This window comes from Trachypithecus francoisi, unplaced genomic scaffold (genome assembly GCF_009764315.1).
Source record: "Trachypithecus francoisi isolate TF-2019V2 unplaced genomic scaffold, Tfra_2.0 Lachesis_group10, whole genome shotgun sequence".
In the NCBI taxonomy this organism is placed as follows: Eukaryota; Metazoa; Chordata; class Mammalia; order Primates; family Cercopithecidae; genus Trachypithecus; species Trachypithecus francoisi.
In genome coordinates this window covers 8,012,402-8,029,085 of record NW_022681455.1, presented here as the reverse complement: position 1 = coordinate 8,029,085, position 16,684 = coordinate 8,012,402, and the positions used below count along the sequence as shown (strand labels likewise).

Genomic DNA, 16,684 nt, shown 5'->3' with positions numbered 1-16,684 from the left:
TTTCTTGGTTGTTTCTTTCTTTCTGTAGTCAGTGTTCATTGGGGTGAAACTAACTACTGAGCTGCCCTACGGGAAACTGGAGGAAGATACATTCTTCTAGTTCCTCTTGAGTTAATGATTCTTTTTTGTTGTTAGGCTTATTGTAATATGCAGTGGTCAAAAAGAGATGGGAAATTCTTCCTCCTGGAAGGAGGAAAATAAATTTAAAAACAGAGATGGGAAAGTCTTACTGTCCCACTAATTTTGGATTTTTAATTACTAGATTTTTTCTAAACTGAAAGCCAACTCTCATGGAAGGAACTGCTGTTAAAGTGCTGTGTGAAGAACAGAGGCACTTCATTAAAAGAACTGTATATTTTATAACTCTTGCTGGTTGAATAGATAATAGTTATTGTAGAGCTAAAGACCTTATCTTTACAAATAATGAGAAAAATGGGGTCTTTGGGGGCTTTCCCGTTTAATGCTACTTAATGTTTTCATGTTGATGCTGAGTCTGACCAGTGGACCCGTCAAAGTTCTAGCAGAAAGAGCAGATACTTGGGAAATATACAGCACTCAGGTTGAGTCCTGTTTTTATCACTTAGTAGCTGTATGACTTTAAACAAAGCAGTTAATCATGTTTTCTTAATCTCCAAAAATAAAAAGATGATGCTAAATTAGGAGGATTAATGTAGACAACATGAAGAAAAAAGCCTAATACGTAGCTCTTGGCCATCAGTAAGGTTAGTTTCCTTTCTCTTCTCCAGGCAAATCATCATTTTGTTGTTTGTAACAAAATGAGAATTGTAACAGGCCCTCATTTTTGCCTCTCAAGCTACTGAGTCAGAAGGCTTAACAGGCCAGGTGTGTGAACACCAGCACACCTCATTTTACTGCATCTTCAACACATTGAAGGTTTGTGGCAACCCTGCTTCGAGCGAGTCTGTTGGCACCATTTTTTCCATCAGCTTGTGCTTGCTCCATGTCTCTGTGTCACATTTTGGTAATTCTCACATTATTTTGAATTTTTTTCATTACTATATCTGTTACAGTGATCTGTGTCCTGTGACCTTTTTTACTATTGTTATTATTTTTGGGGTGCCACAAACCATGCCCATATAAGACTTCAGACTTAATAAATGTTGTGTGCGCTCCACTGACTAGCTGTTCCCCATTTCTTTCCTTTTCCTCGGGCTTCCCTCTTCCTCAAGACACAAGAGTATTCAAATTAGGCCACTTAGTAAACTTATAGTAGCCCCTAAGTGCTCAGGTGAAAGGAAGAGTTGCACGTCTCTCTCTCTAGAAATGATTAAGCTTCTTGAGGAATGCATGTCAAAACCAAAATAGGCTGAAAGCTAGGCCTCTTGGACCAAACAGCCAACTTGGGAATGCAAAGGAAAAGTTTTAAGGAAATTGAAAGTGCTAGCTGGGTGAGGTGGCTCATGCCTATAATCCCAGCACTTTGAGATGCGGGAATAAATAAAAATTTATGCAATGTATTTCTTATTAAGAAATATATTTTGTAGGCCAGGCGTGGTAGCTCACACCTGTAATCCCAGCACTTTGGGAGGCCGAGGCGGGCGGATCACGACATCAGGAGATCGAGACCATCCTGGCTAACACGATGAAACCCTGTCTCTACTAAAAGTATAAAAAATTAGCCGGGCGTGGCGGGCTACTCGGGAGCCTAAGGCAGGAGAATGGCATGAACCCAGGAGGCGGTGCTTGCAGTGAGCCGAGATTGAGCCACTGCACTCCACCCTGGGCGACAGAGCAAGACTCCATCTCAAAAAAAAAAAAAACAAATGCATTTTTGTAAGGCTGTAGCTGCCATTATAGCTGCCATAGATAGTGATTCCTCTGACAGAGAGGGCAAAGTAAATTGAAAACCTTCTGGAAAGGATTCAGCATTCTAGATGCCATTAGGAACATTTGTGAGATTCACGGGAAGAAGTCAAAATATAACAACAGCAGTTTGGAAGAAGTTGGTTTCAACTCTAAAGGATGACTTAGGGGGTTCAAGACTTCAGTGGAGGAAATAACTACGGATGTGGTGGAAATAACAAGACAACTAGAATTAGAAGTAGAGCCTGAAGATGGTACTGAATTGCCACAGTCTCTTGGTAAAACTTGAACATATGAGGAGTTACTTTTTTTTTTTTTTGAGACAGAGTCTTGCTCTGTCGTCCAGGCTGGAGTACAGTGGTGCAATCTTGGCTCACTACAAGCTCTGCCTTCCTGGTTCACGCCATTCTCCTGCCTCAGCCTCCCCAGTAGCTGGGACTACAGGCCCCCGCCACCTCGCCTGGCTAATTATTTTTGTATTTTTAGTAGAGACAGGGTTTCACCGCGTTAGCCAGGATGGTCTCAATCTGACCTTGTGATCCGCCGGCCTTGGCCTCCCAAAGTGCTGGAATTACAGGCGTGAGCCACTGCGCCCGGCGAGGAGTTGCTTTTTATGGGTGAATACAGAAAGTGGTTTCTTGAGGTGGACTTTATTCCTAGTGATGATGCTGTGAACACTGGAGAACAAATGATTTATTCTATTACATAGGCTTAGTTGACAAAGCAGCTGCAGGGTTTGAGAGAACTGACTTCAATTTTGAATGAAGTTCTACTTTGGTTGAAATGCCATCAAATAGCATTGCATGCTACAGAGAAATGGTTTTTGAAAGGAAGAGTCAATTAATGTGGTAAACTTTATTGTTGTCTTAAGAGATTGACACAGCCACCCCAACCTCCAGCAACCACCACCCTGATCAATGAGGAGCCATTGACATGGAGGCAAAACCCTCCACCAGCAAGAAGATTGACTTCCTAAAGGCCCAGGTGATCATTAATGCTGTTTTTAGCAACAAAATATTTTTTAGTTAAGGTGCATACATTGTGGTTTAGACATAATACTGTTGCACACTGAATACACTCCAGTATAGTATAAACGTAACTTTTCTATGGACTAGGGAGCTGAAAAAGTTGTGCAACTCACTTTGTTGTCATACTCACTTTATTGTGGTGCTCTAGAAAGGAACCCACAGTCTTTCACATCTTCCTGTATAACAGATCAAGATAGTTTTTACATGATGTATTTCACAATTCTTTGCCCTCAGGAGTATTTTTAGTTTTATGACATGATCTTTAAATTAAAAACTGTAAATTTGTATTTGTATGTTCGGAGACTACAGGGTTCAGATTAATTGCGGGAGTTGTTATGTGTCTCACAGGGGCAGGCCAAGTCTGTGTACCTTTCGCGCTAACCACTGGGGCTGCTATAAGCACGCCACATTATGGTTCACTGCTGCAAATTACGCCTAGCCCCAACACTTCTGTCTTCTCCTCCCAGTCAGCAGGAGGATTGAAGCAGGACAGAGGCAACAGGAAATAGGCCACCAAGCATTCTCATCCCAACTATTTCACTCTTTTCCTTCATTTTAGGTCAGCAGTGAGGAAAGGGTGGGAGGACAGAGAGGAAGACCACCTCTTTGTGAAGCAACCCCTCTTCCCACTTCTTCCTGTGTCTTAAATTCCTCTGAATCCCTCAGTCAGCTAGGCAACTCTTTATTGTGCAAAACATTGATGGAACAGGTATTACTTGGTACCACCAAGTCCCAGGACTTCTCGCAACTAACTTAGATCTTGGAGGATGAAGGGATGGTCGAAAGATGAAGACCTGGCTTCTGCAGCCAAGGGTTAGGTCATCTTCTCAGCATCCAGATCAAAACAATTCATTTCCTTGTAAAATTTCTACTGTGCTTCTTGGGTCATTTCTGTCAGGCACTTGCCTGAAATGCCCTTTTCTTCTCACCTGATGACTTCTTCAGTATTCTACTTTGTCCGTGTCCTCATGGACAACAAGTCTGTCCCACCCCTGGCCCCTGATTCTGGCACTGGCATCATTGTACTGTTTTTGATTATCTGTTTCTTCCGCCAGGCTTAGTAATTTCTTGAGAGCAGAGACTATATTTTCCCTTGCTTATCCAGCCCTCAGAACAATCACTGGCACACCACAGTCGGTTCTCAATCTGTTAAAAGAATGTACTGTTCTTTTAAGTTCCTTTTGAGCTGACTGAGAAAAGTATAAGTGTAAATTACATGTATATGTTACCGGTACAGCTGTATATTGCAGAAAGACCCAATAACATCACGGTGGGTTGTTTTTCTCTCATGTAAAATAAGTTAGGAAATAGTCCACCTTTGGTGTGAGCATCCAGCTCCTGTCTCTGCTGCTCCATGCTGAACGAGTGGTTTCCATTCTAAAGTTCAACGTATGGTCCAATAGTAATGTCAGAGCTCCAGACATCAAATCTGATTAAGACCCAAAGAAAGAGCAAGAGGGGGCAGCAAAAGGCTTCTCTCCCAGCCTTCTCAATTCCCCCGGAGGGCCTTTCCTGGAAGCCCTATTCAGCAGTATTGATTTACAGTTTTGGCCACTCCAGCTGGGAGGAGGCCAGATGTGTAGTTGGAGGGCACCCAGAATAAAGCTCTGCTCTGTCAATGAGAAAAGAAGGAAAAGGGATACTGCATAGGCAACCAGTTATCTCTGTCACAGTGAGTAACGCTTAAATGGGAAAATGCCTTCTGAGTGCCAAATGATCCGTTGTATAAGATCTTTTGTTAATAAATTGCTGACATCACATGGATCGTCAGTTTGCAAAGAATGGGGATATAATACAATTTCCACTGACCACATTGCACTGACAGTTTAATTTTCATGATTCAGAGCTAATTTTAGGATTCTGTAGTATGCAGAGTTATGAAGATCTGTTAATGCTTTTTAAAATATCTGTTAAAACTTTTAATAACAATAATAGTTAACATTTCCTGAGCATTCAGTGAGGATCAGGCGCTATTCTAAGTGCTTTAAGTGAATTCACTCCTTTTTTGTCCCCTTTTGCCGATAAGGAAGCTGAGGCACACAGAGGTGGGGAACTAGAACTAACCCAGCATCATCCAACCAATAGTCAAGGTTGGATGAGATTCAAACACAAATGTCTGCTCAAACTTCACCTGTAAACGACTTGACAGGGGGTGCCATAAAATGCCAGTTAATTAACTTGTGGCATCAGTTTTTGCCAACCTAGAAAAAAGCTGCCCTAAGTGTTAGATAAAATAAATGGGTACATAATTTTAAGAATAAATGAAATGGTTGCACCACTCTGGGAATATATGGAAAACCTCTAACTTGTACACTTTAAATGGTGAATGTTGTAATATGTGAATTACAGCATGAAAGCATTTGGGGGTGGGGAAGCAGTGGAGTCAAGCACACCAGCCTCACCATGTGTTAACTATGAGACCTCACTCAAGTTACTGCACATGGAATTTCTCATATGAAGTAGGGGTAAAGATAACTGATCTCATTTAATTTGCAGTGAGAATGTATAAAAATTACCCAGCACTGTGCCTAATATGTAGAAAGTTATGAGTAAAGGACCAACTGCTATGGAAGGTTGTAAAATCATAAAATTATTAAGACTTTTCCCACCTGCCAGTCATCCCTGAGGTACCAACCTGCTCAACGTGTAAGCCTATCTGAGATAAATGGTGGCAGAGCATCTTGAGATTTTGATAAAACACGAATTTACATTACTTACCAGTTTAAAAAGTCTCTCACGCCTGTAATCCCAGCACTTTGGGAGGACGAAGCGGGCGAATCACGAGATCAGGTGTTCAAGACCAGCCTGGCCATCATGGTGAAACCCCATCTCTACTAAAAATACAAAAAATTAGCTGGGTGTAGTGGCAGGCACCTGTAATTCCAGCTACTTGGGAGGCTGAGGCAGGAGAATTACTTGAACCCGGGAGGCGGAGGTTGCAGTGAGCTGAGATTGTGCCATTGCACTCCAGCCTGGTGAAAGAGTGAGACTCTGTGTCAAAAAATAAAAAAATAAAGTCTGATTCTTACATTTTTCAAGCTGTTGAAAAAAAGGACCATGTTGTCTTTCTTATTTTGTTTCTAATAGATCAGTGAGCCAGGTGTGGTGGCTCACACCTGTAATCCCAGTGCTTTGGGAGGCTGAAGCAAGAGGATCACTTGAGCCCAGGATTTGAGATTACAGTGAGCTATGATTGTGCCACTGGATCCCAGCCTGGGCAACAGAGTGAGACCCTGTCTCTTAAAAACAAAGATTGATGAGACCTGTCTAAGATACAGTACAGTTATCTTTGTGTATGATCTTCCTTCAGAAAAGTGAAAGCCCCTTTCCAAGGATTTTCTTTCTGTAATTCCGAGAAGCCTACAGCACTGACCAGTCAATGATAACTCAAATATTATTTAGGCCATACTGTGTAACAGACACTCTGCTAGGCCCTGCAGATAACACAGTCACATCCCTGCTCTCATAAAGTTTACAATCCAATGGTCTGTGAACGTATTCCTGAAACAGGGTGTATAGAGCACTCTTTGGGAGGCTGCCAGCCACTCAGCATTGTTTGAAAGTAAATAATTAGATATCATTTACTGAGTATTTAATATGTTCTGAGCTCTGTATGGGAATTTTACAACACTAATATTATCTCATGTTAATTTAGGAGCTAGAGAGGAGGCAGAGACTAACCCACATACTAACCACCACCTTGGTTAGACCATGGCGGAAATGGGATCTGTATGATTTCAGGGTTGGAAGACCATCTGTTGCCATGTTCACTGGATTTGATTCAACTGCCCTGATTAGATATATGTCCCTATTCTATGTGTAACTTTCAAGAACAGACCCAAAATTCCAAGTAGGGAAGAATCACTCTTCAGTCAAACATCCGTGAACTTTTTCATTAATTAGAATAAAAACGAGTTTTAAAACAAACAAATTCTAGAATGGGAACAATGTTAAATGACCACAGCCATGGTTATACCCAAGCATCCAAGAGATCATGAAGTGTTTTGTGTAGTTTTGTGGTTGCGAGTCTCTTCCCAAGCGACGACTATCTCAATATGGTAGAAAAGGTGACATAGCTCCAAGTGACATAATCATCCATCCATGACCTGACTTCCTAGTTAGACACCCCATGGCCCACCCCCAGTTCAGCAATAACATTATTCACTAAGGTTTTTAGCAGATATATAGGAATTCTCATGTTTACTCCCAGTTACACCTTGATCTTCCATTGACCCCACCCAATTACACCTGAACCCACGGTTAACCACAGTCAGTAATAAGCACATTAGATCTCCCACAGGGATGAAGCAGGCAGGAAAGGAGGAGTGGAATGAATGTGAACCATCACCCACTGCCAGTGCGTCATACTGTCAGTGCATCCTTAAAAATGTAATTCATGGCCAGACGCAGTGGTTCACGCCTGTAATCCCAGCACTTTAGGAGGCCGAAGTGGGCGGACCACCTGAGGTCGGGAGTTCGCAACCAGCCTGATCAACATGAAGAAAGCTTGTCTCTACTAAAAATACAAAATTAGCCGGGTGTGGTGGCGCATGTGTGTAATCCCAGCTATTCGGGAGGCTGAGGCAGGAGAATCACTTGAACCCGGGGAGGCAGAGGTTGCAATGAGCCGAGATCGTGCCATTGCACTCCTGCCTGGGCAACAAGAGCAAAACTCCGTCTCAAGAAAAAAAAAAAAAAGTCATTCATGAGAGACTCGCTGAAAGTCCATCCAGAATAGCAAGTCTGCCCAGAATAGCTTCAAGATATGTTGATAAAAATTTAAGCAGATATGTTGTTAAGACGGAATAGAACTCTATTATAATCAGGTACATGTACATCACACCCAAAGACAAAATACACTATTTGACAGGTGGTCAAATTAGAATTATTGTGAACTATAGCTTTTTCGTTTACATTTTTTTCTAATATTTGACTTAATTCCTTTCTTAAAAAAGTCAGATGTTACATGAACTTTAATATTAATCTAGCTTTGGCAGGGAGGTGGTAGTTTAATGGATTAGAGCATTTAGCTTTTTACCCCAGAGAGCAATATTTCTTCTTTCTCTCTATAATTAGATAATCTGCTAGTACCCATTACCAGGGCACTAAATTTCAAATTCTCCATACACCTGAGCAGACTGCTACATATCTGGCCATCTTAATTTTCGTCTTGATTTATTGAAGCTGAATTACATTCCTAACTCTTCCTGCAGCACTGGGTGAATTTTATTGCAAAAGCAATGGGGAGAAAGTTACCATCATATATCTCTCTTGCTGGGCAGAGCTTTTAGATACACAAGGGGCTCCACATCCCACTGCTCTGTGGCTTGTATGCTGGATTTATAACACTGTGAAGCCCAGCTCTAGGGTTACATACAGGCATATCAGAGATGAGATGGAGAATTTGATTTTGCAATAATGATTAGTTGTTGCTGGCGCCCACATTCCTGCAGGCTTTGCCTTTATTCCCAATACTGCTAGAAATAAAACTAATTCTAACTCTACCTAATCTAGCAAAACTCATCTTTCACTTAAGGAAGGGAGGCCAAAAGAAGGTAGGCAGGAAGGCAGGAGAATTTGAGGTGCTGGCCATTTTTGCTGTTATCTCAAGGATTTCTGCTTCCATTATCATGATTCCTTTAGGAATATTTTAATCTTTTAAACTTTTGTTTCTTTGGGGGTAATGAAAGCATTGCATCTTTTTCAGCCCAGTGAGTTAATTTGATGGCTCATTCGTGCTGTCTCTCCCACTTCAAAGAGGCCAGGTCCCTAGGGCTAGCCAATAGTATTATGGCTCCTGCAGATTTGGTTTGCCATTCGTGCTGGGTGTCATCTGTCCTCGGAGTCTTGCAGTGGATAATTTTTGTTCTCCCCAATATCATCAGCTTGAGAAATTTGTGCCTGGCAGGCCTGTCTATCCAAGTTAAGCTTGAAATACAGTAGCCATATGACCAATTTGACAAGGCATACGTAGCTCTAAACAGTAAGGCCACAGGCTTGCTTTGAGCAAGATGAGAAACTTCCAGCCACCTGATTACAAATTCCAAAGCTTCTTTGGTGCAGTCTATGAACTAGTCTGTTCATGTAATGTAAGTTCTCCTTCTCCCCATCCCCATTTTTCCTGACCTTCTGCAACACACATACCTTGTCTTAAAAACCCTTAGAAGTTTTAAACTCTCAGACTGACCTCATGAGGTTTCCAGTTCCTGACCGCTTTCACCATTTGACTTGAGCCCTGTCACTTGGATACAAGAATTCTATCATTGACTCTCATTATCAGATGCTGAGGGAACAGGTAATAGACACTGCAATAAAGCACTGGTTCTCGGACCTTAGCATGCATGGGAATCACCTGGGGCACAGATTTCTGGGCTCCAATTTGAGTTTCTGATTCAGGAGGATTCTTTTTTTTTTTTTTTTTGAGACAGAGTCTCGCTCTGTAGCCTGGGCTGGAGTGCAGTGGCCGGATCTCAGCTCACTGCAAGCTCCGCCTCCCAGGTTTACGCCATTCTCCTGCCTCAGCCTCCCCAGTAACTGGGACTACAGGCGCCCGCCACATCACCCGGCAGGTTTTTTTGTATTTTTTTAGTAGAGACGGGGTTTCACCGGGTTAGCCAGGATCGTCTCGATCTCCTGACCTCGTGATCCACCCATCTCGGCCTCCCAAAGTGCTGGGATTACAGGCTTGAGCCACCGCGCCCGGCCTGATTCAGGAGGATTCTAATACTGCTGCTGTGATGACCATACCATGCAAACCACTGCACTACACCTGTCCAAAGCTTAGGTGACAGGCATACACAGAGTTAGCTGCATGTACACAACAACTCATACTTTTGTCTTTTTGCACAGCTGAGTCCAGTTTAATGAAGGTGTGCCCAGGGTGGTGGAGGGAATGCATTCTATGTTCCAGTGGGTTGGCTCTGTCACTGGAAGAGTTACTTTCTAGTAGTTCTTGCAGTAAGCCCTGCATGTTCTCCGAATGGTGGCGCTACACCAGAAGCTTCTCTAGGGGGAACTACTAGCAGCAGTTGGTACAGGAAGATTCAGTACTGGATTATAAAGTTGCTTCAGCCTAAAAGACCGCTAATGCTAATACAAAGCATGCTACCTCACAGTAAGCTGGCTTTCATGCCCGGTGTGCCCTAAGCATTTCCCAAACTTTTTTTTTTTTTTTTTTTTGAGACAGAGACTCGCTCTGTTGCCCAGGCTGCACTGCAATGGTGCAATCTTAGCTCACTGCAACCTCTGCCTCCCAGGTTTGAGCGATTCTTCTGCCTCAGCCTCCCGAATAGCTGAGATTACAGGTGTTTGCCACCACGCCCAGTGCTAATACTAAAATTTTTTTGTATTTTTAGTAGAGAGGGGTTTCACCATGTTGGTCAGGCTGGTCTTGAACTCCTGACCTCAGGTGATCCACCCGCCTCAGCCTCCCAAAGTGCTGGGATTACAGGTGTGAGCCACCGCACCGGGCCACATTTCCAAAACTTTATGAGATTGCTACACAGTAATATTTAGTACCTCACCCAAAAAGACTACCTACTCTTTTTGTTTTTGTTTTTGTTTTGAGACAAACAGAGTTTTGCTCCTGTTGCCCAGGCTGGAGAGTCATGGTGCAATCTCATCTCACCACAACCTCCACCTCCTGGGTTCAAACGATTCTCCTGCCTCAGCCTCCCGAGTAGTTGAGATTATAGGCATGTGCCACCATGCCCAGCTAATTCTGTATTTTTAGTAGAGACGGGGTTTCTCCATGTTGGTCAGGCTGGTCTTGAACTCCCTACTTCAGGTGATCCACCCGCTTCAGCCTCCCAAAGTGCTGGGATTACAGGCATGAGCCATCGCGAACAGCAAGACTACCTACTCTTTTCTCCTCCTTTGCCTTAATCAGTTTTTGCATTATTTTTTATTTTATAACCCATTTCTTTTTTTTTTTTTTTTTTTTTTGAGGCGGAGTCTCGCTCTGTCGCCCGGACTGGAGTGCAGTGGCGGATCTCAGCTCACTGCAAGCTCCGCCTCCCGGTTTACGCCATTCTCCTGCCTCAGCCTCCCGAGTAGCTGGGACTACAGGCGCCCGCCACCTCGCCCGGCTAATTTTTTTGTATTTTTAGTAGAGATGGGGTTTCACCGTGTTAGCCAGGATGGTCTCGATCTCCTGACCTCGTGATCCGCCCGTCTCGGCCTCCCAAAGTGCTGGGATTACAGGCTTGAGCCACCGCGCCCGGCCTTTATAACCCATTTCTAAAATAGGTTAGACAAATGAAGATAAGAAATAATGTCAATAGAAGATGTTGCAGAGGAAATCTCGTGGAGTGCATTTGATAGAACACAAAATAAACTTAGGAGTCCCTCCATCTCCCACCCTGTGCCGGTTATGGTTCCCCTTGATGGGCTTATACTAAGGAATAAGTTATAATTGTATTCATTGTATACATGTAATTACTCATTTATTTTTTAATTTTCACAAGATTCAATATGGGATTACAGCAAATAATTATCCCCAAAGTCAGAACTTTACTTCTACTAAATTGACAATATCTCCATGATTTAGATGTCTTGACTCTCAAAAAGTACAGTAATTGGAAAAATCCCTTTATAATCCCATGGTTATATCTGTATATGATATCGATTTAGAGGTTATGATGTGAGTACAGCTATTCTTAAAAATATAAAGGTACTTAATGTATGATTTCATTTCTATAATATTTTTGAGGTAAAAAAATTTTTAGAAATAGAGGACAGATGATAGGTTGCCAGAAGTCAGGGTGGGGACAGGGAGGAAGGTAAATGTGGTTATAAACAGGAACCTTAACGGGATCCTTATGGCATCAGAACTGGTCAGCATGTTGACTGTGATGAGAGATGCATAAATCTACGCATAATAAAATTGCATAAACTTAAACATATACACGCACAATGAATACAAGGAAAACTGGTGAAATCTGAATAACATCGGTGGGTTGTATCAATGTCAATATCCTGGTTGTAATATTAGCATTTGCAAAATGTTACCACTGGGGGAAACTAGGCAAAGTGTAAAAGGAAACTCTATTATTTCTTACAACTGCATGAGAATCTACAAATATCTCAATATGAATTTCATTAAAAAACACAAGAAAAGTCTCGTCAATCCAGAGACAATAAGAGATAATACAAGATCTTCAGGGAGAGGATAAGAGTCCTAAAACTCTTGAGATTTCATGGTTCAAAGACCAAGGACACACTCATAGCAGCTGAATGTGCCAGGTGAAATGGCACTGCCAGTGTTGCTTCTCAGTCTCCTAGCTGTCTGAGCTGCAGTGTAAAGATTTCTGTAAAAGCAGAGAGAGAACAGAGGCATATGCTGGACCTCACCATCCCAGAGAACAATACAACTCAATAGTGTATAATCAAATGGCTAGAACACATATTCACAGGCTACAAGCAACAGACTTGCAGAAAAGTAATTGTGTACTTATTCAGTGTTGGTTCCCCTGCAGGCTCCATGAGGAAAGGAAAAGGCTGCATCAGTCTTGTTCACCACTATATCTTAGTTCCTAGCACTGTGCTGGGCACATAGCAGCTGCTCAGTGACGTATTTGTTAAATGTTTTTGAAAGAAAAAATGAAAAGCCCATGTGGCCTGTTAAAGTTAATATGGCTTCGGTCTTCCTTCTCTCCAAATCTCCCCTCCCCACTCTCTCTTCACCCACCACCTATACTTAAACACATACACAGAGTCAGATGTTTCTGCCACATACAAGTCAGGCAGTCATTTAACCTCTCTGTGCCTCAGCCTCCTCATCTCTAAAATGAGGACAAAAATAATAACGACTTCAAAGGCCGGCCATGAGGATTAAACGAATGCAAATTTGTAGACCACTTACAGTATTACGTGGCGTGTAGCAAGTGCCATGTAAGTGTTTGTTAAACCGCAGTGCTATCCAAAGTTAGCACAGCCTTCAGAGGTCAAAGCATGTTCCTCCTCAAGACTCCCCTTCAGACACCTGCCACAAGCTCTGGGGTTCCCAGGCCACCTGCATTTCTGACCAGCTGTCTCTGTCATATGCCCAGGGCCTGAGCACTTTCTGCTAGGGTGCCTCAGTTCTCACCCATGCAGCTTCTCTCTACACATGATGTTTCATTGCTATTCGCTTTACTCCCTCAGGTTTCACAGAATGACTCATAGAACTCAAGAAAGTGTTCTCCTTACTATTACAGTTTTATTATAAATGACACATATCAGGACCAGCCAAATGAAGAGATGCATAGGGCGAGATATGGGAGATTTCTCAAATAGAAGCTTATGTGTCCTCAGGAACGCTTCACCCTCCTGGCACTTTGATGAATGATTACCAACCAGTAAGCTCACCTGAGCTTCCATGTCCAGAGTACTCATTGGGGTTCCATTATGTAGGCATAGTTGATTAAATCATTGGCCACATGGCTGAACTCAGTCTCCAGCCCCCATCTGCTCCCCAGAGGTGGGCCTGTTTATGTGGCTCAAAGCCTAAGCCCTCATGGTTGGCCGGCCCCTCTGGTGTGGCCAACCTCCATTCTGAAATCATCTTGGGCCCTCCATGAGTCATCTCATTAGCATAAACGCAGATGTATTCCCAGAAGCCCAGCATGAATAACAAAGACAATTCTATCACCTGGGAAATTCCAAGGATTGAGGGTACCTCCCAGGAACCAGAGTCAAAGTCCAGTCAAATTCTTTATTATACAGCATAAGTTTACTGACTTGAATAGGCAGAGGGCGCAAGAAAAGCATTCTAGGAAACAGGTGTCTAAAAAGAAAGGCAGGAATAGTCTGCCACACTCATGGCATAGTAGGAAACAGCCCCCAACTGATTGACTTTGCTATACAGTAGTCCCTCCTTATCTGAGGTTTCACTTTCTGTGGCTTCATTACCTGCAGGACAGTACAATAAGGTATTTTGAGAGAGAGAGAGACTACATTCACATAACTTTCATTAAATTGTTCTAATTGTTCATCTCTTACTGTGCCTAATTTATAAATTAAACTGTATCATATGTATATGTAGGAAAACACATAGTATATACATGGTTCAGTACTGTATGAAGTTTCAGGCATCTACTGGGGGTCTTGGAATGTATTCTCAGTAGATATAGGTGGCAACTGCACTGGACTGCATCAGCCTTGAGCCAAATAATCAGGGCTCTGAGTTTAGCTCCAACGTTCAAGCACCTTCCTATTCCAGCAGCATCCGCCCTGAGCCAGCATGGCGGCAAGAGCTTCTGCCAGTTAACACCCTGACTACACGGCAGACGCCTTTCCGGAACCGCCCGCTGAGTAGATTAAATTTCTCCGGCGCCCTGTGATGACGCAAAAAAAACCCCGAGCGCGCCTTGAAAGAGGGCGGCCAGGTTTGCGCAGGCGCAGCGCGGCCGCGGGTGGGCGGAACTGGTCGGGATGAGTGGCGGAGGGACAGAGACCCCTGTGGGTTGTGAGGCCGCCCTGGGCGGTGGCAGCAAGAAGAGGGACTCCCTGGGGACTGCAGGCTCAGCGCACCTCATTATCAAGGGTACGGAGTGTCAGGGCTATAGTCCCTGGTGGTTCCTAGCACAGCCTCACCTCCCAGGCGGCGCCCTCTGACCCGGGCCGACCCCCGGCTCACGGGCTGGCGCGCGTGCGTTTGTGCGGGTGGGGGCGTCGTGGTTGGTTCCCTTCTTTATCCCCGCTCGAAATGCGTCCCACTACAACCAACCAGCCCAACTCTTCGTGCTTCCCCGCTTTGCTCTGCCTCAACCTGAGCTATCAGGCCCGCCCACGTCCATTCCGGAAGCTCAGGACCCCTGGGCGCAGAGCCTTTGGGCAGCCTCGTGACCGACGTATAGTGGAAAGGGCATTGGACCTGGGAGGCGGGGGGGCAGTCGCTTAGGAGTTGAGTGACTTCGGGTCATTGGATTTACGCACTCTCCTACCCGATCTGTTCCTGGTCGCGCGAGGAGTGAGATACACTTACGAAAGCGCCCTATAGCACCGTAAAGAACCATTCACGTTCAGAATGTCCGTGTGTCCTGTGTGCTTTGAGCTCGGAGAAGGTTACAACCTAGATTCTCACAGAACCTGCATTAGGTTTGACTCCTAAAGCTCACAACGCTGTTTCCTGCGGGAAAGTCTTTGACAGTTGAGTTGTGTAGTTCTTTATGTATACCAGATATATACGGTGCTTATATACAGTGTTTGTATTCGTATTTTTTCTACTTGACATACTTAAGAAGAGATGTCCTAATAAAATTCATTAAAATAGAGAATTGAAATCTGCCCATTGTATGTCTGCAAAAATGAAAAATTTGGGGAACATTGCCAGTGAATGAACATAAATACTACATTTTCTTTAATTTCTCAGGGAATTTAGACATTTACATTTTAAACTACATAGCTGTAACTAAGAAGAATAATAAATTGAGTCACCAAGACTTAAATTCAGACCTTCTTAATGACTTTTTCAGACTTACGAAAAAGAGACTTACAATGAACATTCACCATCCACCGTAATAAATAAATTACTAAAAGCCCCAATGTGTCTTGCTCTAATTGCACTCATTCCCCTCCCTCCTCTCAAGGTAGCCACCATCCAGAATTTGGTGTTTATTATTCTTGTGCATTTCTTTATAGTTTTGTGGCTTCTATCTATCTCTATCCCAAAAGGGAATATTTTGAATATTTTTAAAGGTTTATGTAAATGGCTTTAATTCTCCTGAAACTTGCTTTTTATATTTATTATAAAATACGTATTTTTTATTATATTTATGTTGATAAGTGTAACTGATGTATTTATTTTTATTTGGTGATTCATAGAATTCCATTATATGAGTATGGTTAAGATATTTCCTGTTTTTTCTTTTGATATTACACCTATGCTGTAATAAATATGTATGAATGGCCTTATTAATTTGTGCAAGAGTTTTCCAGGCTACATACCTAGGCATGAAAATGCTAGGTATGCATGTCTTCAACTTTATTAGATATTGAAAGATTGTTCTCAAAAGCAGTTGCATCAGTGCACACATCCACTGGCAGTGGATGAGATTTCCTCTTAGTCCATAGTCTAAACTGGATTTTAACCTTCATCTCTTGGTGGGGAAGAGAGAGAGTAAAACAAGCTAGAGATGATGCCATTTAGCATGGATTAACCCTAAATTTCATTTTATCTTTATAGATCTTGGAGAAATTCATTCAAGGCTTTTGGATCACAGACCAGTTATTCAAGGTGAAACTCGTTATTTTGTAAAAGAATTTGAAGTGAGTATTTAAACTTATTTTATGAAAGTACTTCCCTAATTGTTAGTGTGTTATTATACAGAAGAGAATTTCCCCAGTTTTAAAATCTGATTTTAGTTCATGTGTTCATGAAATATACGAAGTAAAAATGATGAAGAGGTAAAAATTGTTGTTTTTAATGGCATAAATTCCATACTAAACAGCAGGAGACATAAGTTCTGGTGCCTACTCTAGGGCATTTAATATCTGTCGATCTCAGGTTTTTTAAATCTGTAAAATGAGATACAGTGAAAAAAAAGTGATTTTAGAGATTGATGGGTCTGAATTTTCCAGACTCATTTTCTGTATTTTTTTTTCCCTCAATTGAGACATCACCAATCACTCAAGCAGTCAAATTAAAACTTGAGAATTATCCTTGGCTATATCCTTTCTTATAGGTTCCACATTCAGTGACCACATCTTTTAGACGTTACCTAGATGTTTACCTCATAAATGTCCATTCTTTCTGACAGGTTTGCCTGCTTTATCAACCAAGTCAAATTCAGTTTTCACCCTGCTGCCAGGGGAATCTAACATTATTTCACTTTTTAAAACCTTTGATAACA

The 16,684-nt window shown here is 42.5% G+C and overlaps 1 protein-coding gene across 2 annotated transcripts in view; it reads left to right on the top strand.

The window, feature by feature from the left end:
- The first annotated feature begins 14,207 nt into the window (after positions 1 to 14,207).
- Positions 14,208 to 16,684, top strand: part of BLOC1S5 (biogenesis of lysosomal organelles complex 1 subunit 5) — a 54,535-nt gene continuing 52,058 nt past the window's right edge. Inside the window, exons 1-2 of one of the 2 annotated variants that reach the window (XM_033216155.1) lie at positions 14,208 to 14,376; positions 16,018 to 16,100. In XM_033216155.1, the coding sequence (XP_033072046.1) occupies positions 14,265 to 14,376; positions 16,018 to 16,100 (195 nt within the window). In that variant the 5' untranslated portion in view covers positions 14,208 to 14,264. The remainder of the gene's footprint in view (positions 14,377 to 16,017; positions 16,101 to 16,684) is intronic. The other variant, XM_033216154.1, reaches the window with a different exon arrangement.